Below are 24,294 nucleotides of genomic sequence, written 5' to 3' on the forward strand. Positions count from 1 at the left end.
ATAACAAAATTTGGAGGCTAGAAATTGATTGACATAGTAGCTATCTAATAATATTAAAGCAGTTTCAGGAAGCGGGCTTGCAGGACAAGTGGTGGGCGGGCAATCTAAACTGCCTCAGCGTGTACTCTCAAAGTATCTTGCTGGTGGGAGGGTGAAGGAGCGCGTGACGAGATTCTAGAGTGACAACGATTGTATCCAATAGGGCTGGAAGCATCGAGCGAATGTGACCAATGGAAAAAGGGAACTGGATTGGCGAGGGCAGCGCGGTGACTGTGGGTTAGATAGGGTGTGAGAAGTTAGTGGCGCTGCTGCTGTGAGGGGACGGAGACGGCGTTCCCCCCCCCCTCCCACGGCTGAAGCTTGGATCAACGCGCGATGCTTACGGACGGCACAGCCGCCCCGACTCCCACCGGCGATGAGGAAATAGACTCGGTGACGCCCCGTGCTGCCCCGGCCGCCATCGTTGAGGCCTCCACGGCCGGGCCTAACCCGTTGGGGTTGCGGGCCGTGCGCCTCTTCGGAGAGGCTGGGCCCTGTGGGCCGATAGGCTCAGCAACAACTTCGGGAGAGGCCGGGGCTGCTGCCGCCGCTGCCGCCCTCGACTTTAAACTGGCGGCCGCTGTCCTGAGAAGTGGGGGCGGCGGTGGATCTGGCAGCGACGAGGACGAAGTGTCTGAGGTGAGAGAGGCCTTCGCTCCCGCCAGGCTATCCGCGAAGGATGGTCGCCGTCTCGAACGAAGCTCCCTGCCGCGCTGGGTGCCAGCCCCGCCCGTCAAGCTCCGGGATCCTTTCTGCAGGCCTTTCTGGTCGCATAAAGGAGGGTGGAGACCCAGCCAGACGCCCCAACACCCAAATCGGGCCCCGGTTGCGCCTCCGATTTTAATAGGAGGAGGGCCGAGGCCTGCTCTTGTTTCTTGATTCATTGTGTAAAGCGAGAGCAACTGGAGACGAGCCCTGCTCGCTCCTTATTAGCCCGTCTCTCTCGCCTTACCTGTTCAGGTCTCGATGATGGCGGAAGCGATCTTCGCTTTCTGCAGAATCTTCTTTCCCGCGCCTGCGAGGGTTTTATTGTAGAAAGTTGTGCTAATTGCTTTTTCGAGGTTGGCGAGAGATCTGTGAGAGTAATAAGACCTCCTTTTTTGTGTTAGTTTTAACGTGTAAATTTAATTCAGATCCCTTTGACTGGAATTGTATTTATCTTGATAGTTTTTTGTGTGCTTAGATGCAACTGAGGATTACTTCTCAATGTATGAGAGTCTTCAACTTCATCTTATAGATAAAAAAGAGTCTTAAGCTGCATGTATTTATTTTAAGAATGAATGCCAGAAAATTCAGATAAATGATAATCTGATCTGGATATTCATGGCTTCTCACATTCAAACTTAAATGTGCCTAACTAGACATGTAGGAGCATCATTTACAGTAGTTTGCACATAATTGTGTGGTTTATTTCCTGAAACGAATAATTGCTTTCTGGTATGGGGGGGGGGGGAACAGCAGGTACTATTTTCACCCTGGATATCATTTTTAAGGATGTATGCTTATGGTAATGGGTAATGTGTTTTTTGAAATTTGTTGCATTATTTAGTTTTTATTTGTAGCTTCACATATGAAGATATTATAAAATATTTTAAAAGACCACAGAATAATAGTGATCTTAATAGGAAATTCTGAAGGCATTTATGTATAGTATAAAGGATGCCATTAGAATTAAAAATTAATTGCAAATATTTGTTGCAAAATTCAGATGTGTTTTCCCAGAAGGATTTAGATAGGATAGCATTAATACATTTAAAGAAAAAGATTACAGGTAGTCCTTGATTTACAACCATTCATTTAGTGATTGTTAAAGTTACAGTGGCACTGAAAAAAGTGACTTAAGACCGTTTTTATACTTAACTACTGGTGGCGGTATCCCCATGGTCATGTGATCAAAATTTGGTTGCTTGGTAGGTGGTTCACATTTATGAAATTTGCAGTGTCTCAGGGTCCTGTAATTACCTTTTGCAACCTTCTGATGAGCAAAGTCAATGATAAAGCCAGATTTACTTAAATGTGTTACTAAACAAGTGCCATGATCCACTTAACTGTGGCAAGAGAGGTCCTAAAATGGGACAATTTACTTAATCTGTCTCGCTTAGCAACAGAAGCTTTGGGCTCAATTGTGGTTGTAAGTCAAGGATTTCCTATAATTCATTGTTCTTCAATCTAAGGTTTTTCAGAATTATTGAACTCTCATAAAGCCCCCCTGTAAAAGATTTTAGGAATTTTTGCACACATGGATGGCACTAGATTGGGCAAGGTTTTATTCTTTGGTTCTAGTGCTTGGAAGATAGAATAGAATTCTTTATTGGTCAAGTGTGATTGGACACACAAGAAATTTGTCTCCGGTGCATAAGGTCACAATGCTAATTGTGCATAATTGAGTACAAATTCTCAATTCCATCCATATGAAACAGAAAAAAATAGTTATAGAACAGTCAAGAATATTGTTACATGGCTCTCTACTTGATTTTTTTAATAGAAATTGATGCTAATTTCATGAAGGCCAGATTATTAAAGCTAACCAGATCTTGGTTTAGTTCTCTGATTTTTATAATAAGGAGCTACTGCAAACAATTTTTTTAAGCATTTGTCTGTTGAAGGGGATCTTCTCAGCAGCCTGGTGTTGGGTCTGTATACCGTTACTGTTAAAGAGAAATGATTATTAAAATATAGGCTATGTATGTTCAATTTACATGGAAGTAAAAATTGCTATGGCTGTACGATTTTGAAGCGGTCTGCAGAAAAAAGAGCATTGAAATCCAACTTTAGTTTCTATATCAAAAATTATTATTTTTGATATAGATATATTGATATTGATATATTGTTAATTATTTTGGACCCTTATCTTCATTTTTCATGTTTAGTATTCATGTTCTCTTAGGATCAGAAGCTATGCCATGGCCCTGTTTATATTTTAACTTATAATATTTCCTCTGTCAGCTTGCCTGTGAATAATCTGCATGACTGCTTCAGATTATTAGTTTGGGTATGATGTTTTACAGTGTCAATGCACATATATGATTAGATTTTTGTTGGGTCTGGGGTTTCATTATTACCTTACTTGGGGGGGTGGAGAAGGAAGCAGCTTTTCAGGCTTGCTAGTCAGACATTTGAATGTGAGCCATTGGTTAAAATTATGGCCAAGTCAGAATTTAAAATCACAAGTTGTAGATACGTTTTGTAAAAGTTTACTTGTTTTTGTAGGCCTAGATGACACATTTCACATCTGAGATTAATATAAATTTAATTTACCTTTTCAGATACTGAGGCTGGTTCACTCTATGCTAAACCATAAAATAATTCAGTTTTGAATCATAAATAATTCTTGTACAAATCCAGCTATTATAATAAACCAGGGTTTACAAATCTTAATTTAATACAGTGCAAAACTAAAGTACTAACAAATGACCATGCAAAGGTGGCTGATATACCAACATAATGAGTGACTAGTAAACTAGCTGATTGTAGTTTGCTATATTAGATGATACAGTATCCTTTACCTATAATTGCATGAATCAGTCTGGGTTGGTCTTGCACATTGTACACTCACTGAAATAATAGAATTTTAGGATTGGAAGGGACCTTAGAGGTCGTCTGGTCCAATCCTCTGCCCAATGTGGAACTCTGACCATCCCAAACAAATGGCTATTCAGTTCTAGGAAACGTCTAATGATGGAACACTAGTATCAGGAGGAGGCTGTTCATTGCTTCATAGCTCTCACAATTAAGAAATTCCTTATTTCAGGGTTGGATCGCTTACTGTAAACTGCCACCCATTGGAAGGTCTTATCTTATCTTTAGTTGCTCTGAAGAATACATCCACACTCTCTTCCCTGTGTCATTCCTTCATATGTATTGGAAGATTGCTGTCTTGTCCCCTGTTACCCTTCTCTTTTTTATGCTAAACATATCAAATTCCTTTTACTGTTTTTCATAGGATTTAACCTCCAAGCCCCTTACCATCTTTATTATTTTTCTTTGCACTCTCCAGTTTCTCGGCATCCTTTTGTCTTAGTGACTGTGACTGCGCACCATACGGTCATATATCAGTTCTCATGATTTTGTCATTATACCTCTTGGTACAGCCTAAAACTGCATGTTGTTTTAGCAATTGCAGTACATTGCTGTTCATGCAACGATGAGAAAAATACATGGGTGAGGGGTGTGTAGATAATTGGAGGAAGAAAGTTAATTGAATTCTTACTGTTCCCTTTCTATTCTTAAAAAATCACGTTGCATTTTATGGGGTAGTTCCCTGTTTAAAAGAAGATTGCAACTGGGATCTGCCACATCATCCACAAAGTGGAGTTTTTTTAAAAAAGAACAGTAAGGTGAAATCAACTTTTTTCTGCCAATTATCTACCTTCTCTCTCTAGATTCCAGCTGGGAGGAAGAGCTTAGAAAACAAACTGGGTAAGTGAGCCATGTGTGATGAGGCTAGGATTTACTCACCATACCACTACGAATTTGACCCACTATTAAATATGCAATTGTACACAGTCGTTTAAATGTCACTATCCTAGATTTGTTGCCATCATATTTGTATTATAGAAGATTCTTAAAAGCTTCAGTCTGGTTAGGAAAAGTTTATTCATTAAGGCAAAGACTTGAGTCAAACAAAACATTAATCCATAATGTGGTTTGCTTGTTTGTAACTGAAAGTATGAAACTAGCAATCGGCATTTCTAAACTCTGATCTGTCTTTAGTGATTATGTCAGGGGAAAAAATCTTCCTGAGCTCCCCACAAAATGTCAGGGTTCTCTCAGTGCATTTAGAAACCATTTATTTGGTGATTTGATGCACTTTTTTTCAATAACATGATTTAGCAAAATAATTATTGGATAATTGGGTTTGTGTTAGATGAATTCAAATTCTAAATACCAAACAACTAAACTGTTTATAAACACAATGAATGTAAATGTAATTGTGATCAAATCTATCTCTTCCTGAAACAATCAGTAGATCTTTACACATGCGATTACAGTAGTTCCTTATTTTTTATTATTAAATAGTTTTGTTATAAACCATATTTCCATTTCCACTTTGGTAGTAGCTGTATCTGAGCCACTTTGGTGGTTCAGGCTAGGCATCAGTCTAGAAACCTGAAGATCATGAGTTTTAGTCCTGCCTTGGCATGAAGCCAGCTAGTTAACCTTTGGCCAGTCATTTTTTTTCAGCCCTAGGAAGGAGGAAATGGCAAACTACTTCAGAAAAACCTTGGTGAGAAAACTGCAGTAAATTGTAAAGGCAGTATCTGAGAATTGGAGAACTTTCAATTTTTATGACAACAGAGATAGAAAAATGATCAGTATTAACTTATGAGGCACTGGTGAGCCAAGGGCCTGAATTTACTAGCAGTGGTATTGCTTGCAATATTTTCTGACTTTCTCATTTTTATGAATGTGAATTTTTATGACACCCCCCCCCCCAAATAAGCAAAATCTTTTTTTTTTTGCATAGAGGAATTATATGTTTTAGCATGGAAATCAAGTTCCTTGGTTCAGAATTCTTACATATTTTATTAAATCAAGACAGATTATGCATTTTATTATTTATGTATATGCTCCTTACAAATAATTCCAATGCAGGGATAAACATTTAAAATAAAATGTTTTAAAATCTACAATTCAAAAAAACCCAGTAAAAACACATATGTTTTACCCATAAATTCCTTAAGTATCTGAAACAAGGTAACAGCGCCAACAAAAAGCGCAGAATTTAATTAAGCTTAGGTGAACAGATACACTGAATAAGATGCCCTTTCTCATATTGATAATACAGTAAACTTATTGTCAGATGTGATTCTTTCAAGAAGGCATCATCATTGAATCTTTTAAGTAATGAGCAGGTGTCTCAGAGAGCAGGTGCTCCATCAAATGTTCCTAAATATTGTATTTGTATATCATCCTGAAATTAAATTAGTGGCTAACTAATAGCCTGCGTAGAATGCGTATGACATGACTGGTATGGTACGGTATGGTATGGTATGGGTGAGCATAGCCTTTGCATATTTTGTGTAGGCTATAACTTCTGGAATAGCTTGATCTGGTCTTGGAGCTTTGAAAGGATTAGTGTGGTCAAGTTATGCTTGGTCAACAAAGGCCATTATTTGAGCTGGAAGAAAGCACTTCATATTATGGAGTTTCACAAGCCTAAAATCTGTCCCTGTAGTAAAGCACAATACTTTGTCCCTTCATAAATGAGAATAATTGTAGAATTCCTGGGTAGTAATTTAATAAGGCTGGAAATAGGATTTGAATTTACAAAATCATTTTTAGCTTTTTTTTAATCAACATATACTAGTCAGAGACTTGAAAGGTGAAATTATTATTTTTACAGTCATGCTTTAATATAGTTTTAGCATCTAATGGCTTATTATTGTTTGGTCCATCTCCTTGAATATCAATAAGATGAGCATCGTACAATTCCTTACAAAAATGTAAAAAGGGTTTTAACAAATCTGTACTGTTCAAGATTTGTCTCTAAAATCCTAAAAAAGACTTTACTGCCAAACTAATCAAACAAGTTAATTTATATTTATATAAGTGTGCAGAGGAAATGATACCATGAAATTTAGCTTTTGTGTTGCGGGTGCTTGGATTGCTCTGATCAGTGACAAATTAAAGTCAACTTCACTTCCTAGCAAGCCTCGTACCAAAGATGCAATCAGAGCTATATAAATATTTATACGTAAGTGGCAGGGCAATAGAATATGAGCTGCCCGTTCCACCTTTATTCAGGTCAGATACATATAGGACAGAAAAGGCACCGTATTATATTAGCTTGGAAATAGTACTGAAAGAAGAACATTTACTTGAGCCACCTATATTTCAGCTCTATAACACTCAAGAGATAGGGAGAGATATGCTCTTAAGCACTTCTACATAGAAAATTTTGGAAATCAAATGTTTTCAGTTAGGTATTTCTATTTAACTTTTTCAGGCAAAAGTAAAGACAAACACAGAGGAAAACTAATAAGCTAGAAACTGCTTTTTCAGTGTCTTTTTACACATATAAACCATAATTAACAAAATAATCTTACTGCAGCAAAGATAAGTTTCATTTATGAATTAATCATGAACCAAAATCTCAACTGAAATTATACCACAAGGATAGACCATAGAACATCAGACTAAATCACCTTTTTAATGTGCATAATTCTTAAGGAAACACTGTAAAGCAGCTGACATGTTTTTACTTCAAAAAACAATACTGACATAGTTCAGAAACAAACACTTTCTGAGTATCTCCTACAGAGTATTTTGTATATGTCTTCTCAGGTGTTGAGGTTGAGAAGGCAACCACCAAGTACTTCAATAATCTTATGCATAATAATTTTCTATCCTTTTCCCATTTTTTAAAAACATGACTTAAGATTTTTATAGTTTTTTTAGAATTGCGTTAAGTGTAATTAACTCAAGTATCTTGGGAGTTTTTCTCAAGACAACAGATTTTTTTGGAGGATTACATCATCCTATGCCATGGTGTGTAGTGGTCTGCCAGGAAGCTTGGGGATGTACTTTGCTAGATCAGCAAATCTTATGATCAATGCAATTGTATAAAAATTAAATGCATTTATTCTTTTTTGAGTAGGTATTGCTTTAGACAGATTTCTTCCATTGGCTCTAAAAATTACACTTAGCTTTCGGATGTTATTGCACAGCTGTTGATCAACTAGCTGGTATTTCTTTATGGAGGGTATGCCAATTTCCTCTAGCTTTTCTCTAGATAAGAGAACAAAACCAGATTTCTTAAACTTACCACATGCTATATATGAATCTTCATATCTGAGATTATGTTTTTTCCAGATAGGTGCTGAAAAATTAAACATTGATTAAAATATTTTGGCAATGTCAATTCGAAGTTTATTAAAACCTAAAAATGTTTGAACAGAAAATAGGGCAGAATTATAATAATACATTAAACTTGTATGCTACCTGACATTGAGTCTGGATGGCTCACAACAATCCAACAAAGAAATAAAAACCAGTAAAGAATAGATAAAAAATAAAACATCCCAGGCAGTATGAAAGGGGTCCACTTCTTCAAAGATGTGAGTGAAAAGAATTCTTTACAGATCTTCTAAATGACAACAAGGTATCATGTGACCACAACAGACTTATGACCTCACTTTAGTGGTTGTCATTATGCAAATCACCCAAGATTGTTAAGCAAGACATCCTATGACTTTGCAATTTTACTACTGACTTCTCCATTGACATTGCTTATCAGAAGCTGGCAAGCAAGTGCACAAAGATTAATCGTGACTGTGGAACAGTGCAATGGGTTGTAAATGTTACTTAGTGGCGAAGTGCAAGGATTTCCTATATGTGACTGCAGGGATATTGTGACAAGCATGAAGTGCAAGAACTGGTCATAAAGTTTTTCAGTACTATTCTAATTTAAACAGTTGTTAAGCAGAACAATCATTACATGAGGACTACCTGTATCCTCAGGTCTGGATGGTCTATACACAGAGTCACTGACTCTTGGTAGAACTCAGTTGGAGACAGTTCCTCCCCATCCAAACCTGCATAATCCTTGTCCTGAGACTGTAAATATTAAAATATTGTAATGTAGATTAGCAGAATTTTTTGAGCTTGTATTAGCTGTTTCAGTGTTCCTAGCATAGAACAAAACAGATTGTTCAAAGATATGTTCTAACCTCAGGACAAAGTGAGAAATTTTCTTCAACATAAACTCTTCTTATATCCCAAAATTATTTTTTTAATAATTCAACATCATGGCGACTTGGAGCGCAGTGTGTAATGAAACATAGATTGTATCTTGTGCTATTTGATAATGCTATTTGTGGGCAAGGAGAATTAGGGAGAGTCAGTTAACTACATGTTCCGAGTTTGAGAATAATTTTGAACTGTTTGCAGAGAAATGTAAGATGGCTTGAAAATCTTGAGTTTTACAAATATGGAGTCAACTGTTATCTGCCCAGGCGTTCCCTGCCCTGTTTGCGAAAGTTGGTGATATAAGAGAACCAGTTTGGTATAGAGGTTAAAGTGATGGTGCAAAAACCAGGAGACTAGTCCCACCTTAGACATATAAAATCAGCTGGGTAATTTTGGGTCAGTCTTTCTTTCTAATTAAATAGGATTGTTGTTGTGAAAATAGGAGAAAGAAATATTAAGTATGTTTGCTTCCTTGAGTTATTTATAAGGTAATAAATGTAGGATTCTAAAATTCAATAAATAAAGAATGCATATTTAATTAATAATTATAGGGAGTATTGACAAGGGAAGAAAAAACCTTTTTATCCATACTTTCCGATAACAACTTAGGGATTAGAAAGAAAAGTTTCCTTTGCTTGATTCACAGCAAGATGGTAGTAAAAGATCCAGAATGCAGTTTCAAGGACAGTATTGTATGCTTTTGAGCTGGATATAAAAGATCTGTACCCATTACAAAACACAGATCAGCAGAGTTTAGAGAAGAGGCCTTGTGAGACTGCTTTAGCATTTGCATAGGCATCTCTCTCTCTCTCTCTCTCTCTCAGTATATGTGTGTGTGTGTGTGCACACACACATACATATATACACGCATGCACCCCCCCCAAGGGACGCGTTGGCTCGGCTAAGACACTGAGCTTGTTGATCGAAAGGTCGGCAATTCAGCGGTTCGAATCCCTAGTGCCACGTAACGGGGTGATTTCCCGTTACTTGTCCCAACTTCTGCCAACCTAGCAGTTCGAAAGCATATAAAAATGCAAGTAGAAAAATAGGGACCACCTTTGGTGGGTAGGTAACAGCGTTCTGTGCACCTTTGGCATTTAGTCACATACGGATGTATGTACATGCATGTGTGTGTGTGTGTATGTGTGTATGTGTGTGTGTGTAGAGAGAGAGAGAGAGAGAGAGAGGGGGGGGAAAAAAACAACACCAGAAAGTCCAATTGCCACTTGAAAAAGGACCTTTGGTTCAAGTTAGGACATGCAAAGTTTGTATTAATGCAGTTAGGTTTATGTCGTACCTTTCTCTCTAGAACACAAAATGGTATATGGTAATCCAGTTTTATCCTTATCAGAAGAATCCTGTAAAATAAGTACAATTAAATTCTCATGGAATAGCAAAGGCTTGTTCTACATTGACTTATTCGACATTTGTTTAGAAGCGTAAGTCACCGGGAAAGATGAATTTGTATGTAGGTTTTTTTTTCCGTAAGGAAAATTGGATTAACATTCACAGATGGAATATTCTTGAAAAGTTGTACTACACAGGACAAAAGGCCATTTTTTCCCCCATACTGGCCAACCATCAGATGCCTTGGAAAAATGGCATAAGCATGATATTATTCTAATATCTTCCCAGTTGTGTTTCATATCAGCTAGGATTTTATTTTATGGAAATAAAAAATAAAAAATCCTTAAAATAAATTAAATTAATTAAATGTTTGATAAAATATTTCTTTTGACTATTTTCCTGAATACTTGGGAAGTACAGTCCATGGGTTTTGCAAGACAAGTAGAGAAGGTTTTTTCCCCCCATATGTCAGATAAACTTCTGGCAGTGGGGAATCTTCAAAGAGGTTTCTCCTGGTGACTTAAATAACTAGACAGGTTCATCCTGAAAGAAACAGGCCTTAAGCAGTTTGGGGGTTTACAGGTTAACAGAAGAGCCTTAAATTGTGCCAAGTAAACAAATGGCAACTAATACAACTCTTTTAGTATAGGCATTTTATGATTTTATGAGCTTCCCATAATATTTGAAATAGGTAATACCTATTTGAATTATGAAAAAATTATGAAAAACAGAATGCTGGATTAATAGCCTTTTGCAGCAGAGTTCTTTTGTTATAAGATCTTCATCTTTCACTTCTTAACATTTATTAATATAAAGATAAATTAATTCAAAGGATTGACACTAGCGCTTTCATGTATAAAGCATATTGTAGCAATAGTTTCTTTAAAAATGCAGTTGCTGCTTAATCACTATATCCAGGGTCTTTTCAAGGGGAGCCCCATGTAAAGTGCATTATAGATATGGAGTGATGAAATTCCATTTAAAGATGAAGTTTTATTCAGCCAATGCAAGTTAATATTTTTATTTAAGAATATACATTAATGAAGAATTATCATAAACCTAATTGTTTAAAATATGCTGATTTTGATCCTGTCATTGTATGAGTTAACTCAATTCCTCCTCTCTCCCGCATTATCATACTTACTTTGATCTTTCATATTTTTTTCCTTATTTCTTCAATAGCAAAAACCAAAATATTTTTAAAATTCCCTAGAATAGTAGTGTTCTTTATTGTACATTAACTATTTAGTTTTCAAAATATAATGATTTTTCCCCAAATTCAAAACAAGCTTACCTGACAAAAAGTAATGCTTCATGAAATTGGTCTTTGTACAAGTTTATATAAAACGAATTTGCATAACTTGTTTTAAATTTTTACTGTAAAAGCTTGTCTAAGCTTATCTTTATATACTGTGTTTTCCCGAAAATAAGATTGTGTCTTATATTTTTTGCACCCCGAAATGAGCGCTTGGCTTTATCTTATTATTTTCGGGTGCATGGAGCAAGATGGAGCTCCTCTTGCTGTCTTACCTGATTTCCAGCTCTGTCTCCCTAACCCAGGGGTCACCAACCTGCAGCTCTGGAGCCGCATGTGGCTCTTTTACCCCTCAGCTGCGTCTCTGTCACTCAAAATATGCATCACAACCGCCAATGCGCAACACTCTCCGGCACGTGATTTATTGAGCTTTTCAACCCCCAGTAGGTCAACCATGGATAAATCCAAGAAAAGAAAAATTTCAGAAGAAAACAGAACATTTAATACAACTACATATGCTAGTTTTATGGCCACTCAAGAAATAGGAAGGGTTTTGTGGCTCCCGGTGTTCTCTTCGATTGCTGGGACAGCAGTCAGATTGGGGGGAGTGACTCCTGTCTGATGACAACTGAGTCTGCCGGTTGAGAAGCTCCTCCTCTTCCTCTTGCCTCCCATTTTCAGACTCAGTTCTGATCAGACAAGACACATTTTGCTGAGCTGCCCAGCAATTATTCTAGATTTAAAAAGAAAAAAAGGAAAAGAAAGAGACTAGAGGAGTAAGGAGTTTTTCCTTACTATCCTCAGAGGCTCCCCTATTTAACTGCTTTGGGGGCCTCTTTCCAGCGAGAAAGGCTCACGCCCAAGCCCGCTGGTGGCAGGCTTCTCTCTGATAGAGCTTGGACGTCTTTTTTTGCAAGGCTGCAGCCCTTTCACGCCTTGGAATCAAGCTCAGAAGCCGGCTTTCGCCCTCGGCCTTTCAAGGCCTCATGGGCAAGCCAGGAAGCTCTGCAGAGCTAATTGCCTGTTTCCTGGCTGCAGCGAAGAGAGGCACCAGCAGGGGCCGCTCCTGGGACCGGTTTTCGCCCCCTCCCCCTCCCCCGGCTTTCCAAAGCCTCGAGGAAGCTGCTCACAGCCTTCTTTTCAAGTTTCGCGCCAGAGCTGGGAGGGAGGCTCCTGCTGCAGCTGCTCCTGGAACCGGCTTCCTCCCTCGGCTTTCTGAAGCCTCGTGGGAAACAGGCCTCTTCTCCTTGGATTGAAAGGGGCCTGGAAACGTTGGAAGGACCTCTGGAGACTATTCTGACGGTGAGAAGCTTCTCTCTTGATTTTCCTTGGAGGGCACAGAGCTTAGGGGGTTTCTTCCTCATTCCCCCTTATAGCTCATTATTGTTATTTGTTTGGATTCTGTTTAGGGCCGCTTTAATCGGACAATTAGCTCCCTCCATTTTGGATTTGCCTCGTGGCTCTTTGAGGCCTAGTCCATATTTAGAATGGCTGACTCTGCCTCTCATCAATCACGCAAGAGAGGCCTTTCTTCAAAGGAATCTCCTGAGTCATCTCATTCCTCTAAGAGGTCCAAGTCCTCTAGACATCAAACCTCTAAATCAAGGCAATCTGTTCCAGCCCAGGATAAGGATGCCCTCAAACGCCATAAGGCCATTGAGAAGGCCATTGAAAAGGCTGTGCGACTTTCTGCCCTTCAGGAGGCCTCCCCTCAGCAGACCATTTCTGTTGCCACAGCCCAGCCATCCACTTCTGCCATTCAAAGTCCTGGGGTCCCCATCACTGAGCAAGATGCCCCTTTATCGCTTTCTCCTGATAGAGAATCTCTCTCTTTGGCTAAAGCAGGAGGGATTAATGAGAGACTTTTTGGCATGGCCCCACAGGAGGTTTCCTCTGATATTCCATCTCAGCTACCCCTTCCTCAGCAAGGTATTTCTGTAGGGGGGGAGGAAACAGCAGATCCCAGGGGTTCTAAAAAAGAACCAATTATTGCTCCTGAAATTGCCAACATGATTGAAGCAGCAATTCAAAGGAGTCTAGCTACAGAATGGCAGCGTAGAACAGAGTCCTGGGTGTCACAGTGTAATAGTGCATCAGAATGCCAGTCTCAATTGACTTTGGACCAGGCCCGTTCAGGGGCTCAAGTTCTCACTGGGGCTCCTCCTAGCCAGGCCTCTTCTGGAGTAGAGGATGTAAGGGATTTAGATTTATCTGAGGATGAAGACCTTTCTCCAGACCAACCTTCGTTCGTAGGTCTCTTTAAGCCTCAGCTGTTTAGGTCTCTCTTGCATAAGGCCAGGGATACCACTGGCCTTGCTGCACCAGTTACCTCTGATTCTGTTTCCAAGCCTAGTCAGTCTTCCATTCCTCTATTTGAGGAACCAGCTCTGGAACCTGAGGAGATTCCAGGCCCCAGGCTTTTCCAGGATGTTCTTATACGCCAATGGAATGTTCCTGCCTCGGGGCCCAACCCTTCAGCACTAGATAGAAGATTATTCAATTTGGCCCCCGAGGTTTCTAAATTGCTTCAGGTCCCTGTGGTAGATTCCCCTGTAGCAGCATTAGTTTCCCCTTCAGTCACGGCTGGACCTCCGGAAGAGAACCTTAAGCCAGAGGATAAACGTTCCGAATATTCCTTAGTTAAAACTCACCAAGCGGTTGCTTGGTCTGTCAAGTCATCTTTGGTAGCCTCCTTTTTCAATAGGGCTGCCCTTCTTTGGATCAAACCAATTACAGGAGCGTTTACCATCTTCTGATGTCCGCTCTCATCAGGACATCAATAAAATTGTGGCTTCCTTAGAGTACTCAGCTGACTCTACTATGCATGCCTCCCGTTTTGCAGCCAAGGCCATAGGGTCCACGGTGGCTTCACGCCGCCTATTATGGCTCCGTCATTGGCAGGCAGATGCTAAGAATAAATGGCGTTTAGCCTCTGCTCCTTTTCAAGGGGGTAAGCTTTTTGGTAACTCTCTGGAACCTTTACTCATTGAGACTAAGGATAAGCGTAGGGTTCTTCCCTCTCTCTCTCGCAAATCTGAGTTCCGTCCTTCAGCTAGCTCTTCCTTTCGTTCCTTTCGAGGTTCAGGTCAGGGACCTTCAGGTAACAGACCCCAGCGTTATTTCCCCTCCCGTCAGGGTAGGTCACAGGATAGGTCAGGTAACCCTAGTCAGAGGGGTCCTTCCAAGCGTCCCTTTCGAGGGGGAAGGGGTCGCCCATTCCATAGATACCGCTGACAAATCCGTGGATCTTTCCATTGGGGGCCGCCTGGCTTTCTTTGCCAGCCAGTGGGAGATCTCAACCACGGACTCCTGGGTGAGGGAGACGGTCCGGCTGGTCCTCTCTCTGGAATTTCTTTCCACCCCTCCGTCTCGATTTCTCCGATGACCCCTCCCACGGGATCGGGCAAAGCGGCTCCTGCTGGAATCGGCTATCGATCACCTCTTGGAAATTCGAGCAATTCAGCCGGTTCCCCAGGACCAGCAGGGGCAGGGGTTTTACTCTCGCCTTTTCTTGGTACAGAAATCTTCGGGGGCGTGGAGAGCGATTCTGGATTTAAAATCCCTGAACCGTCGTTTAGTTTATTGGCGGTTCAAGATGCACTCTCTCCAGTCCATACTGGAGGGCCTGCGCCAAGGGGATTTCCTTACCTCAATAGATGTGACGGAAGCGTATCTCCATGTCCCCATTCACCCAGCCTATCAGAAATACCTAAGGTTTTGTCATGCGAGTCGGCACTACCAGTATCGGGCTCTCCCATTCGGCCTTGCCTCGGATCCTCGAGTATTCACCAAAATAATGGCTGCTCTGGCAGGTCATCTTCGCACCTTGCCAATCCGAATTCAGTGCTATCTAGACGATCTCCTTATTCAATCCAGGTCAGTACATCTAGCCCTACTGGATCTGTCTATGACCCTTCGGGTCTTAAGGAGCCACGGGTTTTCCATCAATACAGGAAAGAGCCATTTGGTACCGACGACTCGCATCCAACACCTGGGGGCAGTCATAGACACATCCATCACCACAGTATTTCTGTCTCAGGAACGCCTGACCAGTTTGCGGTCACTGGTCAAGTCAGTCACGTCAGGGGACCCTGTTCCTCTGAGGTCTTTATCCCAGCTTCTGGGGAAGATGGTATCTTGCATAGGGATAGTCCCTTGGGCACGCCTTCACTGCAGGCCCCTGCAGTGGTTTCTTCTCCCGTTCCAAAGGAAGCTGCAGGGAGCCTCCCTTCGCAGAGTAGTTCTCCCCACCAAGGTTCGGAGGTCTCTTCGTTGGTGGATTTCTCCAGCAGTGAACAAGGGCACGGTCTTCAGAGAACCAGATCGTCTGGTCTTGACCACAGACGCAAGCCTTTATGGCTGGGGGGCTCACCTAGAGTCAGAAATGGCTCAGGGCAAATGGACCCCTCACGATCTATCTCACAATATCAATTGGCTGGAACTGAGAGCCATCCACCTGGCATTACGGGTCTTTCAGGACAGAGTTCAGGGTCACGACATTCTCATAAGAACAGACAACATGGCTGCAAAGGCCCATGTCAATCGCTTCGGAGGGACCCACTCTCGGCTCTTGATGAGGGAGGCGGAGAGCTTGGGCCTTTGGGGGGAACGGCACCTCAGATCGATAAAGGCAACTCACATCTCAGGGGTGGCGAATGTCCAGGCAGACAAGCTAAGTCGAACCACACTGGACCAGGGGGAATGGAGCATTCACCCGGATTTGTTCAAGGAATTGTCGAACCGATTTGGCTCTCCAGAAGTCGATCTTTTTGCCACACGGGCCAATGCCCAGACAGCGAGGTTCTTCAGCAGGTTTCCTTCTCCAGGGGCCGAAGGCGTGGATGCTCTATGCAGCAGTTGGCCTCCCGGCCTTCTATACGCTTCCCCCCCCCTCTCCTTAATTGCCAAAAGTAGTCAGGAAACTATTGGAGGAGCAAGCGGAAATCATCTTGATAGCACCTCATTGGCCTCGTCGGCCCTGGTTTGCGGATCTTCAAGCCCTATCAGTCCAACCTCCCTGGAGGATTCTGCCTCACAAGGTGGTTCTGACTCAGGGATCCCTGATACATCCGTCAGCAAGCTGGCTTCAGCTAACCACTGGGCGGTTGTCAGGCGCCTCCTGAGGGAAGTAGACATATCTCCTCGCGTCATCAGGACATTACAGTCAGCTAGACGAGCTTCCACGAACAAAATATACGACGCCACTTGGGCTAGGTTCGCTTCTTGGTGCTCCAAGAGAAACTTGGCTCCCACTGAGGCTTTCTCCAGGACGGTTTAGATGCGGGTCGCTCCCCTAACACCTTACGTAGGCAGGTAGCCGCCCTGGCCTCCATCAGGGTTTGCAGGGCTCGAGGTTCCCTTTCCCAAGTCCCTCTCATTCGGGAATTTTTACGGGCTGCTTCCAATCTCAGATCTTACACCGCTACCCTTCATGGGACCTTTCTAGGGTTCTTAATGCCCTCACCAAACCCCCCTTTGAACCTTTACGGGAGGTGGGCCTGAAATTCCTAATGTATAAGGTAGTCTTTTTGGTAGCGATTACGTCCGCCCGTCGGATTTCAGAGCTAGCAGCCCTTTCTTCTAGACCGGACCTTTGTGTTTTCCACACGGACAGAGTAGTCCTTAGATTAGATCCCACATTTGTCCCTAAGATCAACACTCCCTTTCATAGGGCTCAGGAGTTGGTCCTTCCTAATTTCTGTCCCAACCCGTCTCATGCCCTAGAACGTTCCTGGCACACCCTTGATGTTCGCAGGGCTCTCCAGATATACCTTAAGCGAACTTCTCCCATTCGGAGATCGGAGGCTCTTTTTGTTTCCTTTCAACCAATCTCTTTAGGTCAGAAGGTTTCCTCACCCACTTTAGGGAGATGGCTTAGGGCATCTATTGCCACAGCCTATTCCTCTCAAGCCCTTCCCATTCCTCGCCACATCACAGCCCATTCAACCCGTAGTGCCTCTACCTCTGCTGCCTGGGCTACGCAGGCATCCTTAGAGGAGGTCTGCAGGGCTGCCACATGGTCTTCTCCTTCACCATTCATTAGACACTATAAGGTGGACAGGTTTGCATCAGCCGATGCTGCCTTTGGTCGTAGGGTCCTCCAGAGGGTTATTCCACTCCCGGGACCGTCGGACTCAGTTTCTCATCCCTCCCTATAGGGTAGCAGCTTTGGCATGTCCCCAATCTGACTGCTGTCCCAGCAATCGAAGAGAAAGGGCGTTGGTTTACCTGAACGCATCTTCTGTCGATTGCAGGGACAGCAGTCAGCCCCACCCTGTCATTTATTCCTGGTCCTCCGGGGATCTGTTACAGGCTAGGCAGGGAGGGGCGGGACGGGGGGTCTCCCCTTGTTTTTTTCAGCTCAGCATGCCAGTCTGCCGTATCTCCTTCATCTGAAAGTGGGAGGCAAGAGGAAGAGGAGGAGCTTCTCAACCGGCAGACTCAGTTGTCATCAGACAGGAGTCACTCCCCCCAATCTGACTGCTGTCCCAGCAATCGACAGAAGATGCGTTCAGGTAAACCAACGCCCTTTTTCTGTGTGAAACTGGTTCAAATGGCTCTTTGAATATTTAAGGTTGCAGACCCCTGCCCTAATCAGACCAGTTGTACATGCATTTAAATATTTTGGAGGGCTTATTTTTGGGAAAACACAGTAATTATTCTGAATGATGTAAATAACCAGATAAAATTATTCTAAATGCTGTGTTATAAATGATGCATGGTTCGTTCAAATAATAACAAATTCACTTAGAGTAAGTGAGAAGCTTCAGTGGAAAAAAAGAAGTGATCGTGGTGGTATGTATAGCAAAGTTTGGGCTTAAACAGTAATGATAAGAGTAGCAAAATATGTATACTTCTATTGTTTCTACAGATTTCTTCCCTGTAGCCCTTTACAGATAACCAGACTCTTTATAGATATACTCATTTATAGCCACTTCACAGATACGACCACATACAAGTCTGCTCAGGATTAGATATCAGTTGGGCATAACTAGAAGTTTATAGAGTGGCATCTTGAAATCTCAGGATTCTTCTGAGCTTGTAGAATTTGCATAAGTTAGATCCTTATACTACAAAAACCCTGCCATCTATGCACTGGACCTATGGCTAGGGTTGGTATCGGTAGCTGGATATGAGACTTTTTAATGCCTCTCTGAGGTACAGTGATTTGATATTAGTGTTGTAAGATATTTTAATGAAATAATTCCTTGATCTAACCAGACTGGACAATGTCTGCTAACCTTGAATCCCTTGTTTTTGAGGTAAGTTTTTAAGGTGGTGGAGAATTAACTGACAGACTCTTGCAACTACCCTGAACTGAAAGTGATTCCTTCCAAACATGATTATCGCAGAATTGTTTTTAATAAGATTTACGGAAAAGAAAGAGACGTGGTTCAGAAATTCCAGGCACTAAATGAACAATTTCTCATTTAAAGTTAGTAGATCTCCACATTTGGGAAGAAAAATTTGGTCTTTTAAAAAACAGCCTTCTGAGTCTTTAATTTGCACCTGGCTGTTTTTCATAACGGTTTAATGACTGGTTTAATTCTTATAGCATCTTAATCCTCAAGTTTTCTTCCTCGCCTTCTTAGGGTCTAGAAAGTCTGTATTTCCATACTCCAGGAAAAAATCTACAGTTGAACATAACATCAACTACAAATAATCATTAGAGGAAATTGATAATCTAAATGGATGGAGAGAGTATGGTTTGATTAGAATATTCAATTCTGCTTGATGCCATCAGCCATTATGTCCTTCTGTCAGTTTCACTTTTATTTTACTGGCCAACTATCAGATAGTAATGGAGGAAAAGCAATTGAACCTGTGTTTCCTGTCTCCCAGGCATTAAATCACTGGGACAGGAAATTACTGTTAGGCATCCTCAGGTGTGCAAAATAAAGAAGATGACCTTGATGGAAATATGCAGGAGTTGCTGCCTAGGAATAAAGAGCTAGAGCAGTCTCTAAGCCCAGAATAGCTAGATAACATACGGAAGAGGCTCAGACAAATGCTGCCCTAATTCATTGAACTATATTGATGTCAGCCCCACTAAATGGGCCAGATTGCAAGTTCAACTCCACCTTTGAAAGTACATTATTGAAATTGATTATTATAACAAAATCTTACAAGTCTGATTGTCCAATACAACTGCCTTCTTTTATAGGGGTCCTTTGCCTAACTTCAGCTAGTGTGGGAGTTATAGCCCTTCTAGAATTGGGAGATGCTGGAGATCTATATGTAGGTAGATTGTTATAGCTTGCTCTGCATAGTAATTCCTTTGATGATGATAAGCAGTTACAAATGGACAGGCAAGATCCCAATGGATGAACCCCTCCATTACAGAATAATTGCTATTTTGTGACTACTGGAGTCAGTTTCAATTCAAAGTACTGGTCATTACCTGTAAAGCCTTACAAGATTTGGAAGCAAAATATTTTAAGGATGAGCTTGTTGAAAATGTTTCTACTGCATTTATGTTCTTCACAGGTCCCCTATCAAAATGGCATATGCTACCAGTGGATATCTTTGATGTTTCAGATGTCTAGTGGAAAAGGAATTTAAAAATTTACTACTTTTTATTCATATTTGGTTCATTGTACTTTGAGATTGCTCAGTTGAATTATTAGATTGGATTAAACCAATTTGATAAATGAATGAATTGATTTTTTTGGCATGGAGAAATGTCATAAGGTTTTAACATTTCAAGAAATCTTTATTTTTCTATTTTTTCTGAGTAGCTGAAATTGTACCATTATTGTTCCTTGGAAACATGTTTAAAATATATAATTTGAGAGCAGTGAAGGGAATCAGAGTATTACTTATGCATTTGTATTTTTATACAGATAGTCCTCAATCTATGACATAATTGAGCCCAAAACTTGTTAATTGAAACATTAGTTAAGTGAGTTTTGCCCCATTTTATAACCTTTTTTGTTGCCACAGTTAAAGTGAATCACTGTAATTGATAAGTTAGTAACCAGGTGGTTAAATGAATCTAGCTTCCCTATTGACTTTACTTCTCAGAAGGTTGCAAAAGGATATCACATGATCTTGGAACATAGCAACTGTCATAAATATGAACCACTTGCCAAGTGTCTGAATGTTGATTATGCAATCGTAGGGATGGTACAAAGGTCGTAATTGTGAAGAATGGTCATAAGTCACATTTTTCAGTGCCGTTGTAAGTTTGAATGGTCACTAAATGAGCTGTTACAAGTCGAGGACTTTTAAATAGTACAAATAATCCTCAGCTTACTATCACATTTGAGATTAGAATTTCTGTCATGAGGTGATGCAATCATAAAGTGAAATGCCATATGGATGCATCAGTGATCACAATCCCAGTTTTTTTGTCATTAACTGAGAGCCACCTTGTCTAAGCCATCTGGGGCTTGGCCCCTTCCAGCCCTGAGCCTCAGTATGGTAAGGGATTTTTCCAACTCACCTACCCATCTCTCCCCATTGCCTTGCAGGGTCACATAGCCCAGTGCCAGCCGCAATTGCCCTTGCAACCCTGCACTCAAAGCCCCCAGTCATCCTTGGCTGACCTTTGGAATCTTCTTTCTTCTGCTACTGACCATGCTGGACTGGGTGTTGGGCCTGGACTGGCCTTGACTTTGGCTGAGAAAAAAGCCGCTCCTTTGCAAAGACCTTCAGGTTCCAAAAATAAACCTCAAAGCAGTCCTCTTGCAAAGAGCAAGGATGGGGCTGATCAAGTTTTTTTTGTTTTTGGAACCCAAAGCTTAGCCCTGCCGAGAAGGTCTATGCAGAAGAACTGCTTTTTTGTTCCTCAGCCAAAGCCCAGCTCAGGCTGGCCCAACAGTCAGATTGGGCATCCTTGGCCAGCTGCGAGAGCAAGAAGATGCTGAAGGGCAGATGGATGGCAGATAGACAGGTAGGGGGAGCTGAAGTACCCCTGTAGTTGTAAATACAGGTGGTTGTAAGTTAAAGACTATCTGTAAAGAATTGGTATATTGATAAGTAATATGAAAATTCAGGATTTATATTTATTAGTAAAAATCTAAGTCATCCAGATGACTTAAACAACTGAAAAATAGAAAACCTTTAGACATACTAATGAATTTAGGAATTGTTTAGCAGTAGAATTGCATATTTTATCTGAAATTTTCCATTTTTCTAATGAAAGACCAGTTCTCCATATACTAATTTTTCACTTCAGAAGACCAAGCATAGTTTAGATACAGTATATCACAGAAGTGAGTACACCCCCTCACATTTTGTAAATATTTAATTACATCTTTTTATGTGACAACACTGAAGAAATGACACTTGGCTACAATGTAAAGTAGTGAGTATACAGCTTGTATAACAGTGTAAATGTGCTGTCCCCTCAAAATAATGCAACACACAGTCACTAATGTCTAAACTAGTGGCAACAAAAGTGAGCACCCCTAAGTAATAATTTCCAAATGGGGCCCAAAGTATCAATATTTTGTGTGGCCACCATTACTTTCCAGCACTGCCTTAACCCTCTTGGGCATAGAGTTCACCAGAGCTTCACAGGTTGCCACTGGAGTCCTCTTCCACTCGTCCATAACGTCGTCATGGAGCTGGTGGATGTTAGAGACCTTGCGCACCTCCACCTTTGTTTCAGGGTGCCCCAGAGATGCTCAATAGGGTTTAGGTCTGGAGATACGCTTGGCCAGTCCATCACCTTTAACCTCGGCTTCTTTAGCAAGGCTGTGGTCGTTTTGGAGGTGTGTTTGGGGTCGTTACCATGTTGGAATACTGCCCTGTGGCTCAGTCTCTGAAGGGAGGGGATCGTGCTCTGCTTCAGTATGTCACAGTACATGTTGGCATTCATGGTTCCCTCAATGAACTGTAGCTCCCCAGTGCTGCCAGGATTCATGCAGCCCCAGACCATGACATTCCAACCACCATGCTTGACTGTAGGCAAGACACCCTTATCTTTATACTCCTTACCTGGTTGCCGCCATTCATGCTTGACATCATCTGAACCAAATAAGTTTATCTTGGTCTCATTGGACCACAGGATATGGTTCCAGAAATCCATGTCCTTAGTCTGCTTGTCTGCAGCAAACCGTTTGCGGGCTTTCTTGTGCATCATCTTTAGAAGAGGCTTCCTTCTGGGATGGCAGCCCTGCAGACCAATTTGATGCAGCGTGTGGCATATGGTCTGAGCACTGACAGGCTGACCCCCACCCCCACCCCTTCAACCACTGCAGCAATGCTGGCAGCACTCGTATGCCTATTTCCCAAAGCCAATCTCTGGATATGACGCTGAGCACGGGCACTCAACTTCTTTGGTCGACCACGCGAAGCCTGTTCTGAGTGGAACCTATCCTGTTAAACCGCTGTATGGTCTTGACCACCATGCTGCAGCTCAGTTTCAGTGTCTTGGCAATCTTCTTATAGACTAGGCCATCTTTATGTAGAGCAAGAATTCATTTTTTCAGATCCTCAGAGAGTTTATTGCCATGAAGTGCCATGTCAGTGACCAGTATGAGAGCGTGAGAGCGATAACACCAAATTTAATACACCTGCTCCCCCTTCACAACTGAGACCTTTTAATATTAATGTGTTGCATGACACCAGGGAGGGAAAACAGCTACTTGGGCCCCATTTCTACATTATCACTTAGGGGTGTACTCACTATTGTTGCCATAGACATTAATTGCTGTGTGTTGCATTATTTTGAGGGGACAGCACATTTACACTATTATACAAGCTGTATACTCACTACTTTACATTGTAGCCAGGTGTCATTTCTTCAGTGTTGTCACATGAAAAGATACTTAAATATTTACAAAATGTGAGGGGGTGTATTCATTTCTGTGATATACTATACTTATTTTCCTCCTAGCAGGTCAAAGAATAATACTACCTATGTTAATCATAATTTGGAGGATCAGGAGCAAATACTGTGTAATCAGATAAATAATACATCAGATCCACCAAAATGTGTTTTGGACAAGCTATTCAAACATTTCATATCTATTAGAAGAATATCAACAAAATACATAATAATATTGGCCTTGTCTTACAAAAGCAGTGCTATTAAATTTTCTGGATTAATTGACCTTCAGCAACAACAATATGTTGACTTTTGTTAACATTTTAACTTTTTAATATTCTACGCACACACTGCCTAAAAAAGTTGCCATTGTTTTATAGCGAATCAGAGTTGGTTAATTCAGGAAGAACAGAAAGTCTATGTTTTTTCTGTATTTTTTTAAAATGCCATGAGTACTTAAAGCAGTACTACAGATAGTACAATTCATTTAGTGATTGTTCAAAGTTACAACAAACTGAAAAAGTGACTTATGACTGTTGCAGCATCTCTATGATCACGTGATCAAAATTCAGACATTTGGCAAATAATTCACATGACAGTTACTGTCATAAATTACTAGGGTTATGTATGGGGAAGAAATGTAGGTAGCGACAGATTTTATTTTCCTGGGCTCCAAGATTACCGCAGATGGGGACTACAGCCAAGAAATTAAAAGACACTTGCTCCTGGGGAGGAAAGCTATGGCAAATCTAGACAGCATACAGAAAAGCAGAGACATCACCCTGCTAACAAACGTGCATATAGTCAAGGTTTTCCTTGGCTATGGTTTTCCCAGTTGCAATGTATAGATGTGAAAGTTGTACCATAAGAAAGGCTTAGCGCCAAATAATTGAGGATTTTGAACTATGGTGCTGGAGAAGACTCCTGCTAGTCCCTTGGACTGCAAGGCAGTCAAACTGGTCAGTCATAGAGGAGATCAACCCTGACTGCTCTTTAGAAGGCCAGGTCCTGAAGATGAAACTCAAATACTTTGGCCACTTAATGAGAAGGAAGGACTCACTGGAGAGGTGCTTAATGCTGGGAAAGATTGAGGGCAAAAGAAGAACAGGACGACAGAGAATGAGATGGCTGGATGGAGTCACTGAAGCAATAGCTGTGAGCTTAAATGGACTCCAGAGGATGGTAG

General features: G+C 41.3%; 1 protein-coding gene across 5 annotated transcripts in view; it reads left to right on the forward strand.

Annotated features, from left to right (window-relative positions):
• The first annotated feature begins 272 nt into the window (after window positions 1–272).
• Window positions 273–24,294, forward strand: part of ANKHD1 (ankyrin repeat and KH domain containing 1) — a 159,810-nt gene continuing 135,788 nt past the window's right edge. For 4 of the 5 annotated variants that reach the window (XM_058178201.1, XM_058178204.1, XM_058178202.1 and 1 more), the window contains exon 1: window positions 273–678. In XM_058178201.1, coding sequence (XP_058034184.1) covers window positions 376–678 — 303 coding nt within the window. In that variant the 5' untranslated portion in view covers window positions 273–375. The remainder of the gene's footprint in view (window positions 679–24,294) is intronic. The other variant, XM_058178205.1, reaches the window with a different exon arrangement.

Source organism: Ahaetulla prasina, chromosome 3, assembly GCF_028640845.1.
Source record: "Ahaetulla prasina isolate Xishuangbanna chromosome 3, ASM2864084v1, whole genome shotgun sequence".
NCBI classification, from domain to species: Eukaryota; Metazoa; Chordata; class Lepidosauria; order Squamata; family Colubridae; genus Ahaetulla; species Ahaetulla prasina.